The sequence below is a fragment of the Rissa tridactyla genome, chromosome W, assembly GCF_028500815.1.
Source record: "Rissa tridactyla isolate bRisTri1 chromosome W, bRisTri1.patW.cur.20221130, whole genome shotgun sequence".
Taxonomy (NCBI): domain Eukaryota; kingdom Metazoa; phylum Chordata; class Aves; order Charadriiformes; family Laridae; genus Rissa; species Rissa tridactyla.
In genome coordinates, this window is record NC_071496.1 from 27,845,338 (window position 1) to 27,865,313 (window position 19,976).

Genomic DNA, 19,976 nt, shown 5'->3' on the forward strand with positions numbered 1-19,976 from the left:
AGTAGTTAAACAGGACTTTCCCTTTGTGAACCCATGTTGACTGTGCCTGATGATTGCACTGTTGTGTAAATGCCTTTCATTAGTGCCCAGTATGATCTGCTCCATCATTTCTCCAGGTACTGAGGTTAGACTAACAGGTGTGTACTTCCCCAGGTCTTCCCTCACGCCCTTCTTGTAAATTGGAATAACCTTGGCTAGCTTCCAGTCAGCAAGGACCTCCCCAGACTCCCAAGACCTTTGGTAGGTGATCGAGAGGGGTCCTGTCATAACATGCGCTAGCTCCTTCAGTACTCTGGGATGAATCCCATCAGGGACCATGGACTTGTGAACATTCAGCTGATAGAGCTGGTCCCTTACAGTTTCAGTGCCACAAATGGAAAGTCACTGTTCCCACAGTCACGGTCCTCTGACTCAGGGGACCGGGCAGCCCAAGGTCTATCAGTATTATTAAAGACCAAGGCAAAAAAAGCATCAAACGCCTCCGCTTTTTCTTCATCCCTATTAGCCAGGTGACCATCTTCAACAAGTATTGGTCCAATGTTGTCCTTAGACTTCCTTTTGCTATTAACATACTTTAAACAAGCCCCTCTTGTTGTCTGACACAACACTGGCCAGTTTCAACTCTAGTTCAGCTTTGGCCTTTCATGCCTTCTCCCTGCACATACAAACTACGGCTCTGCAATCTTCCTGCAAAGCCTGACCTTGCTTCCTGAGATCATACAATTTCTTTTTCCTGCTGAGTTCCATGAGGAGTTCCCTGTCCAGCCAAGCTGGTCTTCTGCCCCGCTTGCTTGACTTGCGACACAATGGGATTGCCTGCTCCTGTGCTTTTTAAAAGGTGGTTCTTAAAAGCTGATCAGCACTCATGGACTCCTAAGCCCTCAAAAGCAGATTCCCAGGGTACTCTGCTAAGTAGCTCCCTGAATAGCTTAAAGTTTGCTCTCCTGAAGTCCAGGGTAGCAACTCTGCTGACCTTTTTTCTCATTACACTGAAAATTTTAAACTAACTCAAACATTTCATGATCACAGCCAGCATCACATTTCCCATGAGTCCTTCTCTATTCACAAATAGCAAGTCTAGGAGGGCATCTCTTTCCTAGTTGGCTCCCTGAGCACCTGTGTCAAGAAGTTATCTTCCACAAACTTCAGGAATTTCCCAGGCTTGCTCATCACAGCAGTATGGTATTCCCACTTGATGTCTGGGAAGTTGAAATCACCCATAAGGACAAGGGCTACTGATCCAGAGATTTCTCCTAATTGCCTGTAGAATAACTCATCAGTGCTTACATCCTGGCTGGGCAATCGGTAGTAGACACCCACTACGACATCTCCTTTGTTTTCCATCCCCCTAATCCTCACCCAGAGGCTCTCAACCACATCATCCCTAACTGTAAGGGCTGTACAGTCAAACCTCTCCCTTACATATAGTGCGACACCTCCACCTTGCCTGCCCAACCCTCCTGAACAGCCTGCAACCCTCCATCCCAGCACTCCAATCGTGGGACACCAAGTCTTGCTAATATCAATGACATCATAGTTCTGGGAATGATCAGTACTTCCAGTTCATCCTGTTTGTTTCTCATACTGCATACATTGGTGTACAAGCATTTCAGATACACTCCTGAGCCCTCCATGCTCCCAGAAGCAGTGTAAATATTCCCACTAACACACCACCCTCAGGCAATGCCATACCAACCCCTGGCTTACCTACTGCAATCCTGTTGGTATCCCCTTCCCTCATGGATTCTAGTTTAAGGCGCTCTCAATCAGTCCCACCAGTTTACACCCAAAGACATGTTTTCCCCATTGCGACAGGTGGATCCCATCAGGCCCCAGCATACTTTGTCTCTCAAAGGCTCTCCCATGGTTGCAAAACCCAAAGTTTTGGTGGAGGCACCAATTCTGAAGCCAGTTATTGATTTTCTCGGCTCACCTGTTACTTCTAGAGTCTCCCTCCATTACTGGGAGGATTGAGGTAAACACTGCCTGTGCTCCTGAACTTTTTAGCATTCTTCTCAGGGCTGTGAAATCTGTTTCAGAATTTTTGTTGCAACATCATTAGTACGTGAAAGAGCAGGAATGGATAGTAGTCTGAAGATTGTACTAGGCTCTTCAGTCTTGTGGTGATGTCCCTAATTCAGGCCCTAGGGATGCAGCAAACTTCCCCAAAGAGAGGGTCTGGTCTGCAAACAGATGCTTCCATTCCACATAGGAGGGAATCACCAATGACCATAACTCATCATTGTTTCTTTGTGGCAGAGGACACTGCTTTTTGCCAGGTGGTCACCATGCTGTCCACTGCCATGCACCTGCCCACTGGGAAATATATTTGCTAATCCATTGCAATCAGCTGGGCTGATTGTTTTAGCCTGTTTAAATCTCTGGCACTGCCAGGTGCAGGCTCCACCCCTTGCTGTCTCATCCAATCAGCAGGTCTAGGGTCAGGTCCTCAGGGAACACCCCCTGTTCAGGCAAGCCTCTCCTTGTCCACACGTATCTGTCTTGTGTCCCCTACTGCTGCTTGCAGTGAAGAGTCAAGTCTTGACTGGTGTTCTTCGCACTCCTCCAGCATCCATTGCCATGAGCTGGGCTGATATAACAAAGATTATTTCTGTCTTCAGTATTAAAAAAAAATTGTCTATAAAGCTTTAAAAGCATTACAGAGGACAGTGCAGTTATGTGCAAGTTGCCCTCAGTTGGGAGCATAATCCAAAGTTTGATTTAATCAGAGAAGAGTCAAGTCTTACATTTCCTTTGCTATTATTGCCAAAACTTTTGCTGTTATTCCCATTTTATTTTGTGTATTTTATAAAAACATTGCAACACAACACACATCCATTAGCTAAAACAAGCCATAAAGATATTTTTCAGTCTCTTCCTCAGCTTTTTCATATTTTTGGAATAACAATAGTTACAGAATACCCTATTCTCCTATGAATTTAGGTTCTCAGAAGCCTGATAGCATTACTTGCCATTTCCAGGAAGAATTCTAAAGATTTTTAATTGGAGAAGAATGTTTAAGATCACAGGTAAAACTAAGGATAGTTATTTTCAGAGAGAAGTAGAGTACTGCTGATAGAGTCATTTTTAGATACTCCGTCCTTTCCACCAAACAGCAATCATAAGTATAAAATACCAAATCTTCCTGCTGATACACTTGCAATGAGCTCCAATGACTTCCAAAGAAGTAAAGCTCCGGAATACATAAAATTTGTATGCAAAATTTTAGGAACTAAACTTAGACTACAAGTTCTTATATTAGAATGTGCTTAAAATTGTTCTATTCTCTCTCTTTTTAAGCTATCTTTAAACAAACAAAAAATCTTGTTAAAAACAAATACATACACTCCCACATGTCCTGGTAATGAGCAGGACTCTCAAGTACATGAAATCTGTACTATAGGCAAACTACTTGTATGTCCAGCATACAGCTAGACAAGTCCATAATACGATGGGTGGACAATTAGCTAACGGGTCAGGCTCAAAGACTTATAGTAAAGACAGGACAATGGGCTAACATCAGGCTGGTGACCAGTCACCAGTAGGGTTCCCCAGAGCTCGGTTTTAGGGCCAGTGCTCTTTAATGTTTTTATAAATGATCTGGATGCAGGAGTCAAATGTACATTAGGTAAGATTGCCAGTGATACTAAACTAGGAGGAGCTGTTGACCCCCTCGAGGGTAGAGAGGCCTTTCAGAGAGATCTGGATAGACTAGAGAGCTGGGCAATCACCAACTGTATGAAATTAAACAAAAGGAAGTGCCAGATTCTGCACCCTCTACACTGCACTGGTGCAGAGTGGGACAATCGCCTCCCTCAAACAGCTAGCTATGGCCAGTCGGCCCTTTTGGCTCCTAGAGCACACTGTTGACTCATATTCACGTTGTAATGTAACTTGATGAATAAAACAGATGTGTTTACCATATTTCAAAGTTAATATGTCAGTCTGGGACTCCTTCCCTTTGGAAAGGGGCAATATAACTAAAAGATAAAATCACTAATGAATCACTGATCAGTTGGAACATGGTAACTTTGAACAAAAAGACTTCTAGGCAACATCTCATCCTGAAGGCTTGGCAAAGAGCTTTATTTTACTCATGTCCTAATGAGTTCTAAGCAACTTTTTTCTGCAGGAATATGATCGGAAAAAAAATCCAAAGCCAGAAGACTAAGAACATACATTACATAAGTGTATGCTGTGCCATAAAATACATTAACTTTTGGTCCACAGACCCTCTTCTCCCATGCTTCTGAACTATGCTATTAGTCAGAAAAACACATTCAAGAGCCTAAATACTGACAACCGTCTAGACAAACTAATATTTGCATACAATGAAAACATTTACTTATCAGGTATTATGACCCTACTGTAAGAGACAGACTGTAAATTCCCTGACGAGGGGCAGAAGGCCCTCCAAGCCTTCAGTGGAATGCCTCAAACACTCGCAAGGAAATAAATAATGCAGGCCTGGCCTTCAAAGAACTGATAAGGCTAACACTTCTGGCACCTGAAAGTGTGGGAGAGCTGTCTTGTGAAGACAGGATAGTTCTGCCACTCGTGTGGTGAGCTTGCTAGTTCTCAGTTCTCAAGGCCATTGTGTCCAATGAGTGACCTTTGCTTCATTATCCGTGAAATGCATATGAAAGCGCACACCCCTGCATATGCTAATGAAGATTATAGAGATCATGCTAAACACGTATGACTGTGGCACTCGTCTCTCCACCCAAATCATGCTACACGTCACCTGGGAGAAGGGAGAAACCTGAGACGAGGCTGTCCTCAGCAAGGGGGGTGGACTGTGCTAATTCAGCAAACATAAAAGGGGAAAATAAGTGCCCCTGGAGAGGGAACAAAGAAGAAACAAAAGAAGAAGATAGTGGTGCCTGGGAAGATTCTTCCCAAGAAAGAAGACCGTGCCTGGGAAGATTTTTCCAAGAAGATTATGCCTGGGAAAATTCCCTGAAACCAGGACTGGTGATCTCTTTCTCTCTGTCTTTTTTCTTGTCTTTTCCTTTCTCTGTCCCTCACTTTCTCTTTTCTCTTAGAATTGTTAAGTAACAGTTCGAGTTGTTAAGCAATGACCTTAAGTATGACCTTAAGTACCGCTTCCATAAGTTGTCCTATACCTGTTGTTAAGTAACACAATGCATGCCTCACCACTTGCCATAATTTGTTATATACCTAACCAATTATCATGGACTTGTTAAGACCTATACTAACCATTTTGGGAAGCTAATAAGTGTTTGTATATGGACCTTGAGATTTATCTCACCTTAGTCCGTGCCGTTGGGAATTTACAAATCTGAAGTCACTTACCCCTCCTCTTTCCTGAGAGTGGGACGTGACACCTACTCTTAAAAACCTTTCTTTGTCTAAGGTTTGCAATGTCAGGACACACAGGCCTAGCCAAACACCCACTCCACTAAAGAACAAATGTTCCTCAACAAAAACAAAGGTAAAAATTTGATAGGAAAAAAGAAAATTAAAAAGCATAATTAACTTCACTCTGAAGTCAACTCATGGGAATCGCAACATCAGCACTGAATTAGTACTCTTACTAGTTTTATGATGCATTTGGCATGGTAGAAGATATTCTCAAATGTCTGCTATTAATCTAATATTAAGACATTTAAAAAAAATCTAATTCAAAGGGACTAAACCATTGTGACAACACCAGATTCAAAGTACTGGTAAGGGTAAATTCACTTTTAAAAGCAGAGATGAGCTAATGGCTTGCTTCTGCTGAAAGGAGATCGCACTTCCCATCCCTCTTCCAACTCCACCCCAGTTCCTTGTTCCTTCTACTCTCAGTTGTACTCTTCCTCCTCTGCATTGGCTTTGGTATTCCTCAGACCTTTCAACAAACTAGCTTTCTGCCAGATGCTCAGTTATTTCTGTACTTTCTCTTGGATTAATTTACTGAGGTTTACTGTGTTGAAACAGCACACTGCAAGGACAGAGAAGTACAACAGGAAGGAACACAAAGCTGAAAGCAGAAGGACATAAAGAGATGGGATCCCTCCCTTTCAGCACCAGCAAGCTGATGATCCAGTTCTTCAGCTCCCTTCAACAGCACAGCTGACGAGCCACCTTTAAACCTTGGACAGCAGCTGATAGGCAACTCAAACGGCCATCTGTGTAAATTTCCCAAGGCTAGTATAGTTCAACATGTTTTCAACCTCTACAGCACCTTATACAACAATCATAGAAAGTCAGGTCTAAGGAGAAAACAGCATTATGAATGAATAAATGAAATTTTTAAAGTTTCTAAACTAAAAAAAAAAAAATATATTTTTTTGTTTAAAAGTTGAATACAACATGCAAAAAAGCCCAAAAGAAAGAACACATTTACAGCCCACTATTATTAATAAAAGGCTAGATAAGATATCAATCATAGAATCATTTAGGTTGGAAAAGACCCTTAAGATCACAGAGTCCAACCATTAACCTAACACTGTCAAATCCACCACTAAACCACGTCCCTAAGTGCCACATCTACACATCTTTTAAATACCTCCAGGGATAATGACTCAACCACTTCCCTGTTCCAATACTTGATAACCCTTTCAGTGAAGAAATTTCTCCTAATACCCAATCTAAACCTGCCCTGGCACCACTTGACACCATTTTCTCTTGTCCTATCACTTGGTACTCAGGAGAAAAGACTGATACCCACCTCCCTACAACCTCCTTTCAGGTAGCTGTAGACAGCAATAAGGTCTCCCCTCAGCCTCATTTTTTCCAGACTAAACCACCCCAGTTCCCTCAGCCACTCCTCTTAAGACTTGTGCTCTAGATCCCTCACCAGCTTTGTTGGCCATCTTTGGCTCCAGCACCTCAATGTCTTTCTTGTAGTGAGGGGCCCAAAACTGAACACAGTATTTGAGCTGCAGTCTCACCGGTATCAAGTACGGGGAGGAAGGGTGATCACTTCCCTAGACCTGCTGGCCACACTATTCCTGACACAGGCCAGGATGCTATTGGCAATCTTGGCCACCTGAGCACACTGCCAGCTCATATTCAGCCAGCTGTTGACCAACACCCCCAGGTCCTTTTCTGATGGGCAACTTACCAGCCACTCTTGCCCAGGTCTGTAGTGTTACATGGGGTTGTTGTAACCCAAGTGCAGGACCTGGTACTTAGCCTTGTTGAATCTCATACAGTTGGCCTCGGCCCATCCACCCAGCTTGGCCAGATCCCTCTGTAGAGCCTTTCTACCCTCAAGTAGGTCAACATTCCCATCCAACTTAGTGTTGTCTGAAACCTTACTGAGGGTGCACTCAATCCCCTTGTCCAGATCACTGATAAAGATATTAAACAGAACTGTCCCCAGTACTGAGCCCTAAGGGACACTGATTGTGACTGGCTGCCAACAGGATTTAACCCTATTCACCACAGCGCTTTGGGCCCAGCCATCCAGACGGTTTTTTACTCAGCAAAGAGCACGCCTGTCCAAGCCACAAACAGCCAGTTTCTCCTGAATGCTGTGGGAAATAAACATCAAGAAACTCCTGAAATCCCATATCATACATGCTATTTTTCCTCCTACTCTAACAGGAAATATCATGTAAATAGCAAGCTATTAAATCACTGTCATAGCAGCAGAACATTTCAGAAGAAAGCAATTTAAATTAGTATCAGGCAAACACAGATTTGTATTCTGTAGCGTTACCTGTTTGGGTTGGTTTTGTTACTCTTTTCATGAAGAAATCATAGAATCATAGAATGTGTTGGGTTGGAAGGGACCTTTAAAGGTCATCTAGTCTTTAACTAGATCAGATTGCTCAGAGCCTCCTCAAGCCTGGCCTTGAATGTCTCCAGGGATGGGGCCTCCACCACCTCCCTGGGCAACCTGTTCCAGTGTCTCACCACCCTCATCATTGTAAAGAACTTCTTCCTAATGTCTAATCTAAACCTACCCTGCTCTAGTTTAAAACCATTGTCCCTCGTCCTATCGCTACATGCCCTTGCAAACAGTCCCTCCCCAGCTTTCTTATAGGCCCCCTTCAGGTACTGGAAGGCCGCTATAAGGTCTCCCCAGAGCCTTCTCTTCTCCAGGCTGAACAACCACAACTCTCTCAGCCTGTCCTCATAGCATAGGGTGCTCCAGCCCTCTGATCATCTTTGTGGCCCTCCTCTGGACCCGTTCCAACAGGTCCATGTCCTTCCTGTGCTGAGGGTTCCAGTGCTGGACACAGTACTCCAGGTGGGGTCTCACCAGAGGAGAGTAGAGTGGGAGAATCACCTCTCTGGATCTGCTGGCCATTGTTCTTTTGATGCAGCCCAGGATGTGATTGGCCTTCTGGGCTGCAAGCGCACATTGTTGGCTCATGTCCAGCTTTTCATCCACCAGCACCCTCAAGTCCTTCTCCACAGGGCTGCTCTCTATCACATCATCCCCCAGCCTGTATTGATAACGAGGATTATCCCAACCCAGGCATAGGACCTTGCACTTGGCCTTGTTGAACTTCATAAGGTTTGCTCGGACCCACCTCTCTAGCTCATCCAGGTCCCTCTGGATGACATCTTGTCCCTCTGGCATATCGACTGCACCACTCAGCTTGGTGTCATTGGCAAACTTGCTGAGGGTGCACCTGATCCCACTATCTATGTCATTGATGAAGATGTTGAACAGCACCGGTCCCAGTATGGATGCCCGAGGGACACCACTTGTCACCAATCTCCATCTGGACATCAAGCCACTGACCACTACCCTCTGGATGTGACCATCCAGCCAGTTCCTTATCCACTGAACAGTCCAACCATCAAATTTGTATCTCTCCAGCTTAGAGAGAAGGATGTTGTGGCAGACCATGTCAAAGACCTTGAGGGGGAAATAAGGGGGAAAAGATACGCAGACTAAATATTATGAAGATATCAAATCCATGCATGATGAAGTCACACAGCAAAACACAGTTGAAATAATACAGACAATTTACCTATTAATTAAAGTCTTTAACAACTGCTCTAATACTCCAAGAAGTTTGGGATTTTTTTTTTTTAACTCCTCCCACATATAGATTTTTGCTGAATTATATACTACTCTAGCGTCCGACATTTGTTGTCCACTGCTGGGAGTGCACAGCTTCCTACTGATATAATTGGCTAAGTATAATTCTTGCACATCTTATATTAGTATCGGGATTAATACTGGTTCTTCAGTATTATTAATGTTAATTATTTAGTCTTATCCTATTAAATCTATTTATATTTCAACCCTCATGTTTTCTTGTTTTCTCTGATTCCCCTTCCTGGGTGGGCAGGGGTCATCAGGCGATACAATGATTGTCTAAATGACAATAAATTGTTATGGGTTTTCTCAAACCATAACACCCTTTAAGGATGATATCAAATGCTGTCCAAGCAAATGGACCAGCATGGAAAAAGGTATTAAGTACCTGAGAGAAGGTGTGCAAGAGATGATTTATGGTGAATGGCAAGTGAATGTAGACCCTGATGAAATGCCATGCAAACAATCTTTGCTGAGAAAGTTTGCGTAGAGGGCACCATCAATGTATTCCCACACATTGCCAACAATGGTTTGGAGAGGATCTGATGCTGATGCACCAACTGTAAATGAAGTGGCTAACAGGGTCCGACAGTATGAAGACAGTCTCTCTCGCCCTCTCACTGTGGCAGCTGTAGAAAAAAATGATTGAGAAAATAGAGGAAATAGCCAAGACAATATTTGAGCAAAATGAAATATCCAAGAAAAATGATAAACGGTTTGAAAAACTGTCAAGGATGGAGAAAGAATCCCACTCTTTCCCTGAACGCACCCACACTACAGTCATTAAAAAAAGATGCCCTTCTACAAAACCAACTCAAGAGAAACAGGACCTGCTCCGAGATTTCCTCTGGCTTTGCCTCTGCAATGATGGAGAGGACATGAGTAAATGGGATAAAAAAAACCTACCCCGGTCCTACAAGCACACGTGCTTGAGTTACAAGGTAAAGCAGATGGAAGGAAGAATTCTTGAAGGACAATGGCTGCTCCAGTCCATGGTAAGCAGCGCTCCAGTCCAGGTAGGAACTCATCTACTAATCACAGATGTTGTCCTCAACATTAGAGGTGCCCTGCCTCCAGCCAGGAAGAGGAGAGGGAGAACAGAGTTTATTGGACTGTGTGGATTCGATGGCCCGGCACATTAGAGCCACAAAAATATACAGCCCTGGTGGACACTGGTGCACAGTGTACCCTATTGCCATCGAATCATAAAGGGACAGAATCTGTCACTGTTTCTGGAGTGTCAGGTGGGTCTCAAGAACTGACTGTATTAGAGGCCGAAGCGAGCCTGAATGGGAATAAAGGGGAGAAGCACCCCATGGTGACTGGCCCAGACGCTTCATGCATCCTTGGCATAGGCTACCTCAAGAGAGGGTATTTCAAAGACCAGAAAGGGTATGGGTGGGCTTTTGGTATGGCAGCTGTAGAGACTGAGGACACTACACTACACAGCTGTCTACCTTACCTGGCCTTTCAGATGACCCTTCTGTGGTGGGACTGCTGAAGGTTAAATAACAGCAGGTGCCAATTGCCACTGCCACAGTGCATTGATGCCAGTATCGCACCAACTGAGACACTCTGATTCCCATCCAGAACCTGATTCGTTGGTTAGAAAGCCAAGGAGTGATCAGCAAGACTCCCTCACCCTTTAACAGCCCTATATGGCCAGTGAGAAAGTCTGATGGAGAGTGGAGGCTAACAGTAGTCTATTAGGGCCTGAATGAAGTCACACCACCTTTGAGTGCTGCTGTGCCAGACATGCTAGAACTGCAGTATGAACTGGAGTCCAAGGCAGCCAAGTGGTATGCTACAATTGACATTGCTAATGCATTCTTCTCTATTCCTTTAGCAGCAGAGTGCAGGCCACAGTTTGCTTTCACCTGGAGAGGCATCCAGTACACCTGGAATCGACTGCCCCAGGGGTGGAAACACAGCCCTACTCTTTGCCATGGGCTGATCCAGACTGCACTGGAGAAGGGTGGAGCTCCAGAACACCTGCAGTACATTGATGACATCATTGGGTGGGGTAATACAGCACAGGAAGTTTTCAAGAAAGGTAAGAAGATAATCAAGATTCTTCTGAAAGCAGGTTTTGCTGTAAAAAGAGGTAAGGTCAAGGGACCTGCATGAGAGATCCAGTTCTTGGGAATTAAGTGACAGGATGGTCGTTGCCAGATCCCAATGGATGTGATTAACAAAATAACAGCTATGTCCCCACCTACTAACAAAAAGGAAACACAAGCCTTCTTAGGCATTGTGGGTTTCTGGAGAAGGCATGTTCCAGGTGATAGTCAGATTGTGAAACCTCTCTATGAAGGGACTCCAAAGAAAAATGTGTTTACGTGGGGTCCTGAGCAACGACAGGCCTTTGAGCAAATGAAACAAGAGATTGTGCATGCAGTAGCCCTTGGACCAGTCCGAACAGGACGGGATATTAAAAGTGTCCTCTACACTGCAGCTGGGGACAATAGACCTACCTGGAGCCTATGGCAGAAAGCACTAAGGGAGGCTCAAGGTCGACCCCTAGGACTCTGGAATCGAGGATACAAAGGCTCCAAGGCAGCGTACGAAGGAGTCAAAGCTGCTTCAGAGGTAACTGGTACTGAAACACAGCTCCTCCTGGTACCCCGATTACCAGTGCTGGGCTGGATGTTCAAGGGTAAAGTTCCTTCTACTCATCATGCCACCAATGCTACCTGGAGTAAATAGGTCGCTTCAATCAATCATACAGCAGGCTTAAATAGGAAACACAAGTTGTCCAGGAATCATAGAAGTGATCACAAACTGGCCTGAAGGCAAAGACTTTCAAATGCCACCAGAGGAGGTGGTGACTCGTGCTGAGAAAGCCCTACCATATAATGAACACTCAGATAATGAGAAACAATTTATTACCCCATGGAGGGGTTGCACCTGTGGGGAGGAGTGGACAGGTCAGGTGACCCAAACTGACCAATAGGGTATTCCATCCCATCTGCCATGCTCAGTATAAAAGCTGAGGGATCAAAGGGGTCAGGTTGGTTCTTCTTTAATGGCTTGGCTTTGTCAATTACTGAGGCCTAAGGAGGACTCTGTCAGTCTGTCTGCTTTGATAGTGATTAGTGTGCTCTAGAATCCAGTTCCTGTTTGTCACTGAGTCTAGTCTGGAACTTTCCCAGTGCCTGCCAATGACATCTCCCTGGGAGCTTGATATGGTTTTGTGTATATTTGTATATATTGTATCTATTTTGTTATTTCCTTTTTAATTTTATTATTAATGTTTCATTAAAGTAGTTTAGTGTTTTTTTCTAAGTTCATAACTCTCTTTATCTCTCTTCTTCCTCTCCTTGGAGTGAGAGGTGGGGGAGAGTGTCTGTTGTCTTGTCATGGGCCAACCTGTCCCAAACCATGATGGGTTAATTGGCACCTAACGTGGAGCACGAGCTTCTAGTTTGCTCAGGGAATGTTGTATCTAAGAGAAATGTTATATCGTTCCTTTAGAGAGCTTTCTGTGGAGTTAAAAGATACAATGCTGCTGAACTTGCTTACAACCAAGTCAGCTGACCCTGGTTGCCACACCAACAAGTGTAAGCAAGAGCCTCTCTCACTGAACAGAAAGTTGGCTCTGTTTCACCCCAAGCCAAGACAGATTCAAATAAGTTGTTCCAGTGTATATTAACTTTGGCTCCCTTGCTCAAAAACTCTCAATCTTCTAATCTAGATCAGTATATATCATATGGTTAAACCTACAGTTGCTATTAGCCTCACATGACCCAGTAGCAGGACAAAACTTCTGGACACTCAATTTTTAACACAGTAAAATGTTTACAACAGCAGAATACCTTATTTATAAGCTTTTACAACACAGTAAATTAACAAGAACTTGTGACAAATTTTTTAAAATAAACTTAATTGATTTTAGCTAGGGTTTGTTTTGGGTTTTTTTTCCCCAGGATAGAGAGAAGAAACAATGTAAGTGTTATATTACTGGCAAGTCCCAAGTGCTCCAGTTGCCCAAAAATCGCAAAATATGTTCTAGGTGAAGTTCCTCTACAGAGTTCAATACATGTTCGTTTGCTTCTCTTGCTATTGTACAGTACTAAAAATAATACCCAAAAAATGGTAGGTGCATCCATTTCTGAAAATCTCTGCTTTTCAGTAGCTTCTTCAGCTCTGTGGTAGCAATATTTACATATATAAATAACAACATAAGCAGCATCTTGTCATATTATAGAAAGAAATGTAAAAAGATGCAATGCTTAGAAAAAATGTTTTCAAATTCTAAACCTGCCTGTGTAATACTATGTCAGCCAGAAATGGAGAGGAAAAATAGTTATTGGATTTAGAAAGCAGTATTAAAAGGCATTGACTTGAAGGCTTTGAAGGTAGAATATTCAATTAAAGAGAAAGAAAGTAATGCTGGAAAAAATTGAGAAAAAATATGCAAAATGACAAAGTTAAACACAAAGAAAAGACAACCCAACATAATCTCTAAAAGCTAAGAAATTAAGTGGGCTGTGAATCCCAAGGAGCACAATGGATTACAGAGCATTTTTTACATACGTGGTACACACCTCTTCAAAATATTCTGGCATATGAAAATACTGCAACTGCATATCAACTAGAAAAACTTTAAAAGAAAAACAGAGGAAAGTATTTCTACATCTATGGAAACAAAAAATTACAATTTTGAAGGGGAATATCAAATAAAATAGTGTCATCATCAGAATACTCCCCCAACCAGAAGACAAAAATGGTTCCTCATTCCCAGTTCAGACAGTTAAACAAAGCATATATTGCATTTTGTTTCCTTTTTTCTCCCAGGTATTTAGATAGGGAAATGAACTATGAGACTGGCAAGTTGCTGTCTTCAGTTTCTAAAAATTAAGTCTAAGCTTACTGACTAAGAGTCATATTGAACAGTATTGCTATATTCTATAGAATGTACTCTTATTTTTCATATAAGGCTTAAATTCTATCAAGGAAGACCTAATTTTTCAAGCAGATGTCCTTTTCTTCGTGTACATATAATTTGTACATGTTTTGAAGAAACATAGATCATTTTAAGCATTCTACTGTTTTCAGATACAGCAGCAATATTCATCATCTTCAGCTAGCTCCTGTCAAACTAACAAGGCATTAATAAAACAACACATGAAGTATATCTACATATGTATGTCATAAGTGCATTGTAGAAGGGGGGGAATTACTTCAAATCCAAAACAAGCACCCTACTGAGATTGGAAAAGAGACAACACAAAAAGATTGACAAAAAAACCCACAAAGGCAGTAGCCAAAAATCCAATTAACCTACAATCACAAGTCTATACATCTCTGAAGCAATTTGCAGCTACCTGTAAAACAGAAGTAAAAGGGAAGGGCAGTAAAAAAAACAAAAACCAAAACATTTACTCAAGAAGATATCAAATGGAAGAAGGACAGATAAAAGATTTCCAATTAAAAGGTAAATTGTTATTTTGCTTAGGACTTAGGAGGTTTTAATACACAGCCTAAGGAGATAAGCAAATACTGTGTCCTTTAAACACTGAATTCCTGGAAGCCATTTTAAAGCATGTATTTTAAAAAGGTATGTAATTACATCTTAGACTTTCAGCAACTGTAAGTCCACCATGTGATTAAGATGTTGCATATTTAATTATCCTTGCTGCTATAAGGGTCCAAGAATCTCAAGTGATATAGCCCTCTACCTTACATCCATGTCTTCCATCATAATTGTTTAAACTTGTAACATGTATTTACATATACAGAACGCATTTCAGAAACTCACTGAAACACTTTGAAAACAAAATATCCCTGTGACTTGGATTTTTATTATTTGCAGAAAAGGGGAGGGGGGGAACCACTCCACATTTAATTCTGCTTAACTGAAAGTGTATCACAGTATCCTTACTATTGGGTTTGATGCTTGCAGGAGTCAGATGTGAACTTCCAACACTTAAGATGCCAAGCCTTTAAAATATTTATTAACTTACAACCAATTTGTAACAACCAGAAATAACTGCTAATGACTCCAGCCGCAAATTAGATAAATAAAAATACAATGGCTGCAACGAGAGTACAGAAGAAAACTTTTTTTGCCATCTAGATGCAAAGTTTAAGATTTTATAAATACTGCTCAAGAAGCTGGAATCCCAAATAAGGATTCAGTGACATCCTCTCTGTTGAAACGATAACATCTTTTTATCTAGTCATTAACTGATTCTGTATCATGTCTCTCCATTTGGGAGCTCAGACCTCTATCTCAGCACCTGAGGAATTTTTTTTAAACGGGCATAAACTTAATGAACAAGGGCTCCAAACAAGCATTTATTAGTTTTCCAAAATGAGGTAGAACAATATTTACTCCCTTAGATACAAGTTTTTACTTTAACATAAATTAACTGTTCTTAAGTTATTACAGAATTAATAGTTTCATTTGAAAAAAATAAAAATATGTGCTATTTCAAAACCACAAATTATGCAGGAGAAATTAATTCCAGGTCATATGGTTCCTCTACAACTATTTTCCTTCCTCATCTTGGATCTGTTTCTACTTGCAACATTCTTCTGGCTTATTAAAGATTTATAATTGAGACAGAGATAAAAATGCCTGTTTTTATGGCCCCCATCTTCGGAGGGCCACGAAGATGATCCGAGGGCTGGAGCACCTCTCCTATGAGGACAGGCTGAGAGAGTTGGGGTTGTTCAGCCTGGAGAAAAGAAGGCTCCAGGGAAACCTTATAGCAGCCTTCCAGTACCTAAAGGGGGCCTACAGGAAAGGTGGGGAGGGACAAGGGGTAATGGTTTTAAACCGTTTCAAACTGAAAGAGGGAGATTTAGATTATATATTAGAAAGAAATTCTTTACTCTGAGGGTAGTGAGACACTGGAACAGGTTGCCCAGAGAAGCTGTGGATGCCCCATCCCTGGAAGTGTTCAAGACCTGGTCTAGTGGGAGGTGTCCCTGCCCATGGCAGGTGGGTTGGAATTCGATGATCTTTAAGATCCCTTCCAACCCGAACCATTGTATGATTCTATGATTACAAAGAGCAGCAATTATTAACTGTAAGAAAGGCAGGTATTGCTTTTGCAGAGGAGAAAAGCCGTTTCCATCAGAGGTGGCATGATAAGGGAATGACTAAGACAAAGAGGCTCCAGCAAAGGCTTGTAGAACATCTCTCATCACACAGACAAAAGGACAAACTGATTCCTACTGGATTAGTGACTAGAAGGGTAGTCAAACCTTTAACCAGGGCTAATGACATTGGGCAATTTTTTTTTTTTTACCAGAAAGGAAAGAAATAAACTAGTCAGATAATCCCTTTAGGTGTAGCATAAACAGAGGCAGGACATCCGGGAAGGATTTTAGGCGCCTCGGACAGACTGTGAACCCTGGAGTACCTAACCAATGGGAAACAGGGGAGGGAAAAATTCGGCCGGGATTAGGGAATAAAAAGGTGTGTTTCACGAACTGAAGGTGTGCCTACTTGCTAGGTCACCCGCTCTTGCAAGAACGTGAATAAAAACATGCTTCACAGAGGATTCTGCCCGAGCCTATTTTATTTGGACCGAAACATTTCTCACATTAACTGCTGTGAAAATAAACTGGTTTGTGTGTAATTTATGGAAATCAACAGATGGCCAAGTAGGGGATGCTGAAACAATTAACAAGATGTCGCTCACTTTGCTTCTCCACCCCAAAGAACACAATCAACAGAAACTGCAAACATTTCTCAAGTAATATTCTAACTGCACAGAGGAATTTGTCCTAGAAAAAGAGATATATGAAATAATTATAAACCACAGAAGCATATTTTGAAGTGTTAAGCCAAAGTCTTGGAGTTCTAAACTTTGTTTTTGCACAATTTTATATTAATGAAAGCCCTCCGTATTCATAATGCTCCTTGATACTATTTCAGTTGCCAATGCTGCTCAATCCCTTCCCCTTTTCCCCAAAAGTTCTGAGAGAAAATCGTTTAAAATTGCAGGATCCAACATTCCCAACAGCTAACAGGTAGACTCCAAGTACAGGTGGAAAAGTGAATTAAAGTGAGAGATGAAACATTGATTCAGTAGGTTTTCTTGAAAGTATGAAATACCTAGCAATACTCATCCATTGCTTCATTTGCTTAGAATTGCAACGACAATCAATATCAGTATTTGCTTAAAAGACAGACATTTCCTGTGGACTAAGTAAACCACTAACAGATAAGGAAAAGAGAAACCTGAGAGCCAAAAGGGAACGAGCAGGTCATTCTATTGGTTTCTTTTCTTAAACATGAACTACCTTTAATTAAAGACTGATTGATTTACACAACCAGCAGTAGTACAACTGTACTGGTTCTAGGTACACTACTGGATTGGTTATCATGGGAAAGGAAGGTCATACTGTAGTCAAATACACAAATATGCTCTGACACTTTGTCTGCACCAAGTTCTGAACATTAACAGAGAGTAAGATATTGTAGTTCAGAGATCCTGATGGATAAAGCTTGCGTTGCCTCTTGATAACCGAATTATTTTTTGATGATAGCACTGGTGCTAACAAAATAGAAGTTGAGATTCTCCAAGAAACAAATAGTTCCTACACAGTAATTCTAATTTAGCGTTTCCTCAGAAACGCCACGCACTTTGAGTTAGATACCCAGTTCCCAAACTCCACACGTTTAACAGAAATTTCTCTTGTCCTGCTCAGCTCCTTATAAAAACTGCTGAGCTGAAGGCCAAGTGAATCTAAGCACACGCTCCCAAGCATTCATGCAGTCAAAGGAAAAGGTGGATGACAATATGCTTTCATATTCTCTGGACTAAAACTACTGCAGAAGACTATTAGACTAATTACTGTCTGTATATCAAAATTAATGAGGATTAATTCAGCCCTTTAAACAGACATGAAAAAAAAATAAAAAGAAAAATCACAATGATATATCCTAACACAACAGACTAGAAATAAACTTGTACCTGACAATGCTACATTGAGATGATTTTTTTTTATCATGATTTCATCACTGATAAAACAACAATTTTCTCATACTCTGTAACTCCAGTCACTAAGGAAAAGCTGGGCCCAAATCCTACAAAGACTCAAAACTATGCCATCAAAAACAGCAAGCACATATGCTCATACTTCAAGGAAAAAAACCAAAACGTTCACCACCACACATTTTTGAACACACAATATTGGTAGGATATATGCGGGCAGCTGAAGCAGCCAAACGATCTATAGTCATACAATAAAATTTAGATGGTGTTTGCAAAAATAAAAAATTACATAACATGATTCATACACATAGTTGCACCTAGATAGATCCAGGTACTTTCTGGACCAAGGACACTGAAACATAAAAACAAGTGTAAAATTCTCCTTTTTCACTGGGAAAATCTGGGTCCTCATATACCTCAGTGCATAAAGATGTGAAAAAATTCTCACACACTGATGCTAGAAGTTAGCAGAACCTCCTCAACTACTTTTGACTAAACAGTATATGGTATGAGAAAAAAATATGGCATGTTGTGAAACATGTAAGTCTTGTCAGACACTAGCAATGGCAATGCAGTAAATGCTCGCTAGGACCAGATAGCTTACTTTTTAAAGTCACAACTCTAAGAACTTACCAGCTGAATAAAAGTTGTAATTACTCCAATTACACTGGAAAACATCATCTCACTTGAAATAGCAGATTCAGCACCCAGAGCCTGTAGGAACCTAGAACTTTTTGGCCCCAAGTGCCTAAGTTGTACTGTCAAAACAAACACCACGTGTTGCTGCTGCCATTAAACAGAAAAATTCAGACTCCAACACATCCTGGAGCAAAGCAACAAAACAACAAAAATCTGAGAGCAAGACCTTGCCAAATCCACCAGATTCTTGTTCACAAACATCTATGTTCAATTACACAGAACAAAGTGCTAAGCCACACTTAGATGACTAGGGAAATCTGCACCTTCTTAAATCCTGGCCCTAGATACCTTGGAAAGGTTAAGTCTCATTTTCTTACTTTGATTCTCAAAGCTTGCTTTTTTTTTTTAACTAGTCAGTTTTCCTGATTTTTTTTTTGTCAATCAATTCTGCAAAGGTAGAGGGGAGCAGCTAGAAATAGCAACTAAAGATGTCACAGAGTAAAGAAAAGGTAACACTAAGGTGGAGATATCTGGACCATGCAGTAGCCTCACCTCCTGGATTCGCCTGCGGGCCCGCTGCAGCACCTCCTCGTACCCCTTTTGTCGCAGCTCACTCAGGCTCTCATAATACTCTTCAGGGTCGTCAGTCTCAGTGAAGAGCACCTGCAAAAGGATCTTCCAGCCACAAGTATCCAAGCTGTGGAGCAAGTAAACTTGCAGTTTGTAGCAGAGAGCGTCCATCTCCTGCTCAGATCGCTCCGGGGCTCTGAACAGCACCGTCCACACGCCCGAGGGCTCCTCGGGGAAAACAGGCAGGTAGGGTTCCAGCTCCGAGTTCACCGAGCACAGCTGCTGGTGCACAGCCCGCAAGTCTTGGAAGGAGAAGAGGCCGGCCCAGCTGCACTCGTCCCCCACGGGCTCCGCGTTGGGAGAGGTCAACTCGGCTGCCTGCAGCGGCGAGGGCGGCAGCGACAGTGAGGCGACCTCCTCCTCCTTCCCCAGCTCCAGCGCTTTTATCTCTTCAGCGGCACCTGCTGCCTCCGGACTCCGCAGCGGCCTCCGGGCCGGGCTGCTCTTGGCGCGCAGCAGGCTCTTCGGCAGCGCCCCACCCGCCGCGCTCCGCTCGGAGCCCCGCAACCCCGCCTCGGCGCGGAGATGCGAGGAGCCGCGCGCCAGGCCGGAGTCCGGGCCCCAGGCCGGGCCCATGCTCACCGTGGGGATGCCGGCCTTGAGGGCGGCTCTGGCCTCAGGGCCGCTGCGCTGGCGCTGAGCCGTACGGTTGTGGCAGGTGATGGCGAACTTGCCCTCGATCTCGTTCCAGGCCACGATGAAGACGAATTTCTGCTTCTCCCGCTCCTGGAAGGCGTGAGGCC

At 42.6% G+C, this 19,976-nt stretch overlaps 1 protein-coding gene across 1 annotated transcript in view; it reads right to left on the bottom strand.

Moving 5' to 3' along the window:
* Positions 1-19,976, bottom strand: part of LOC128901976 (junction-mediating and -regulatory protein-like) — a 117,655-nt gene that overhangs the window by 97,245 nt on the left and 434 nt on the right. Inside the window, exon 2 of the mRNA XM_054184196.1 lies at positions 19,156-19,959. Within this exon, the coding sequence (XP_054040171.1) occupies positions 19,156-19,959 (804 nt within the window). The remainder of the gene's footprint in view (positions 1-19,155; positions 19,960-19,976) is intronic.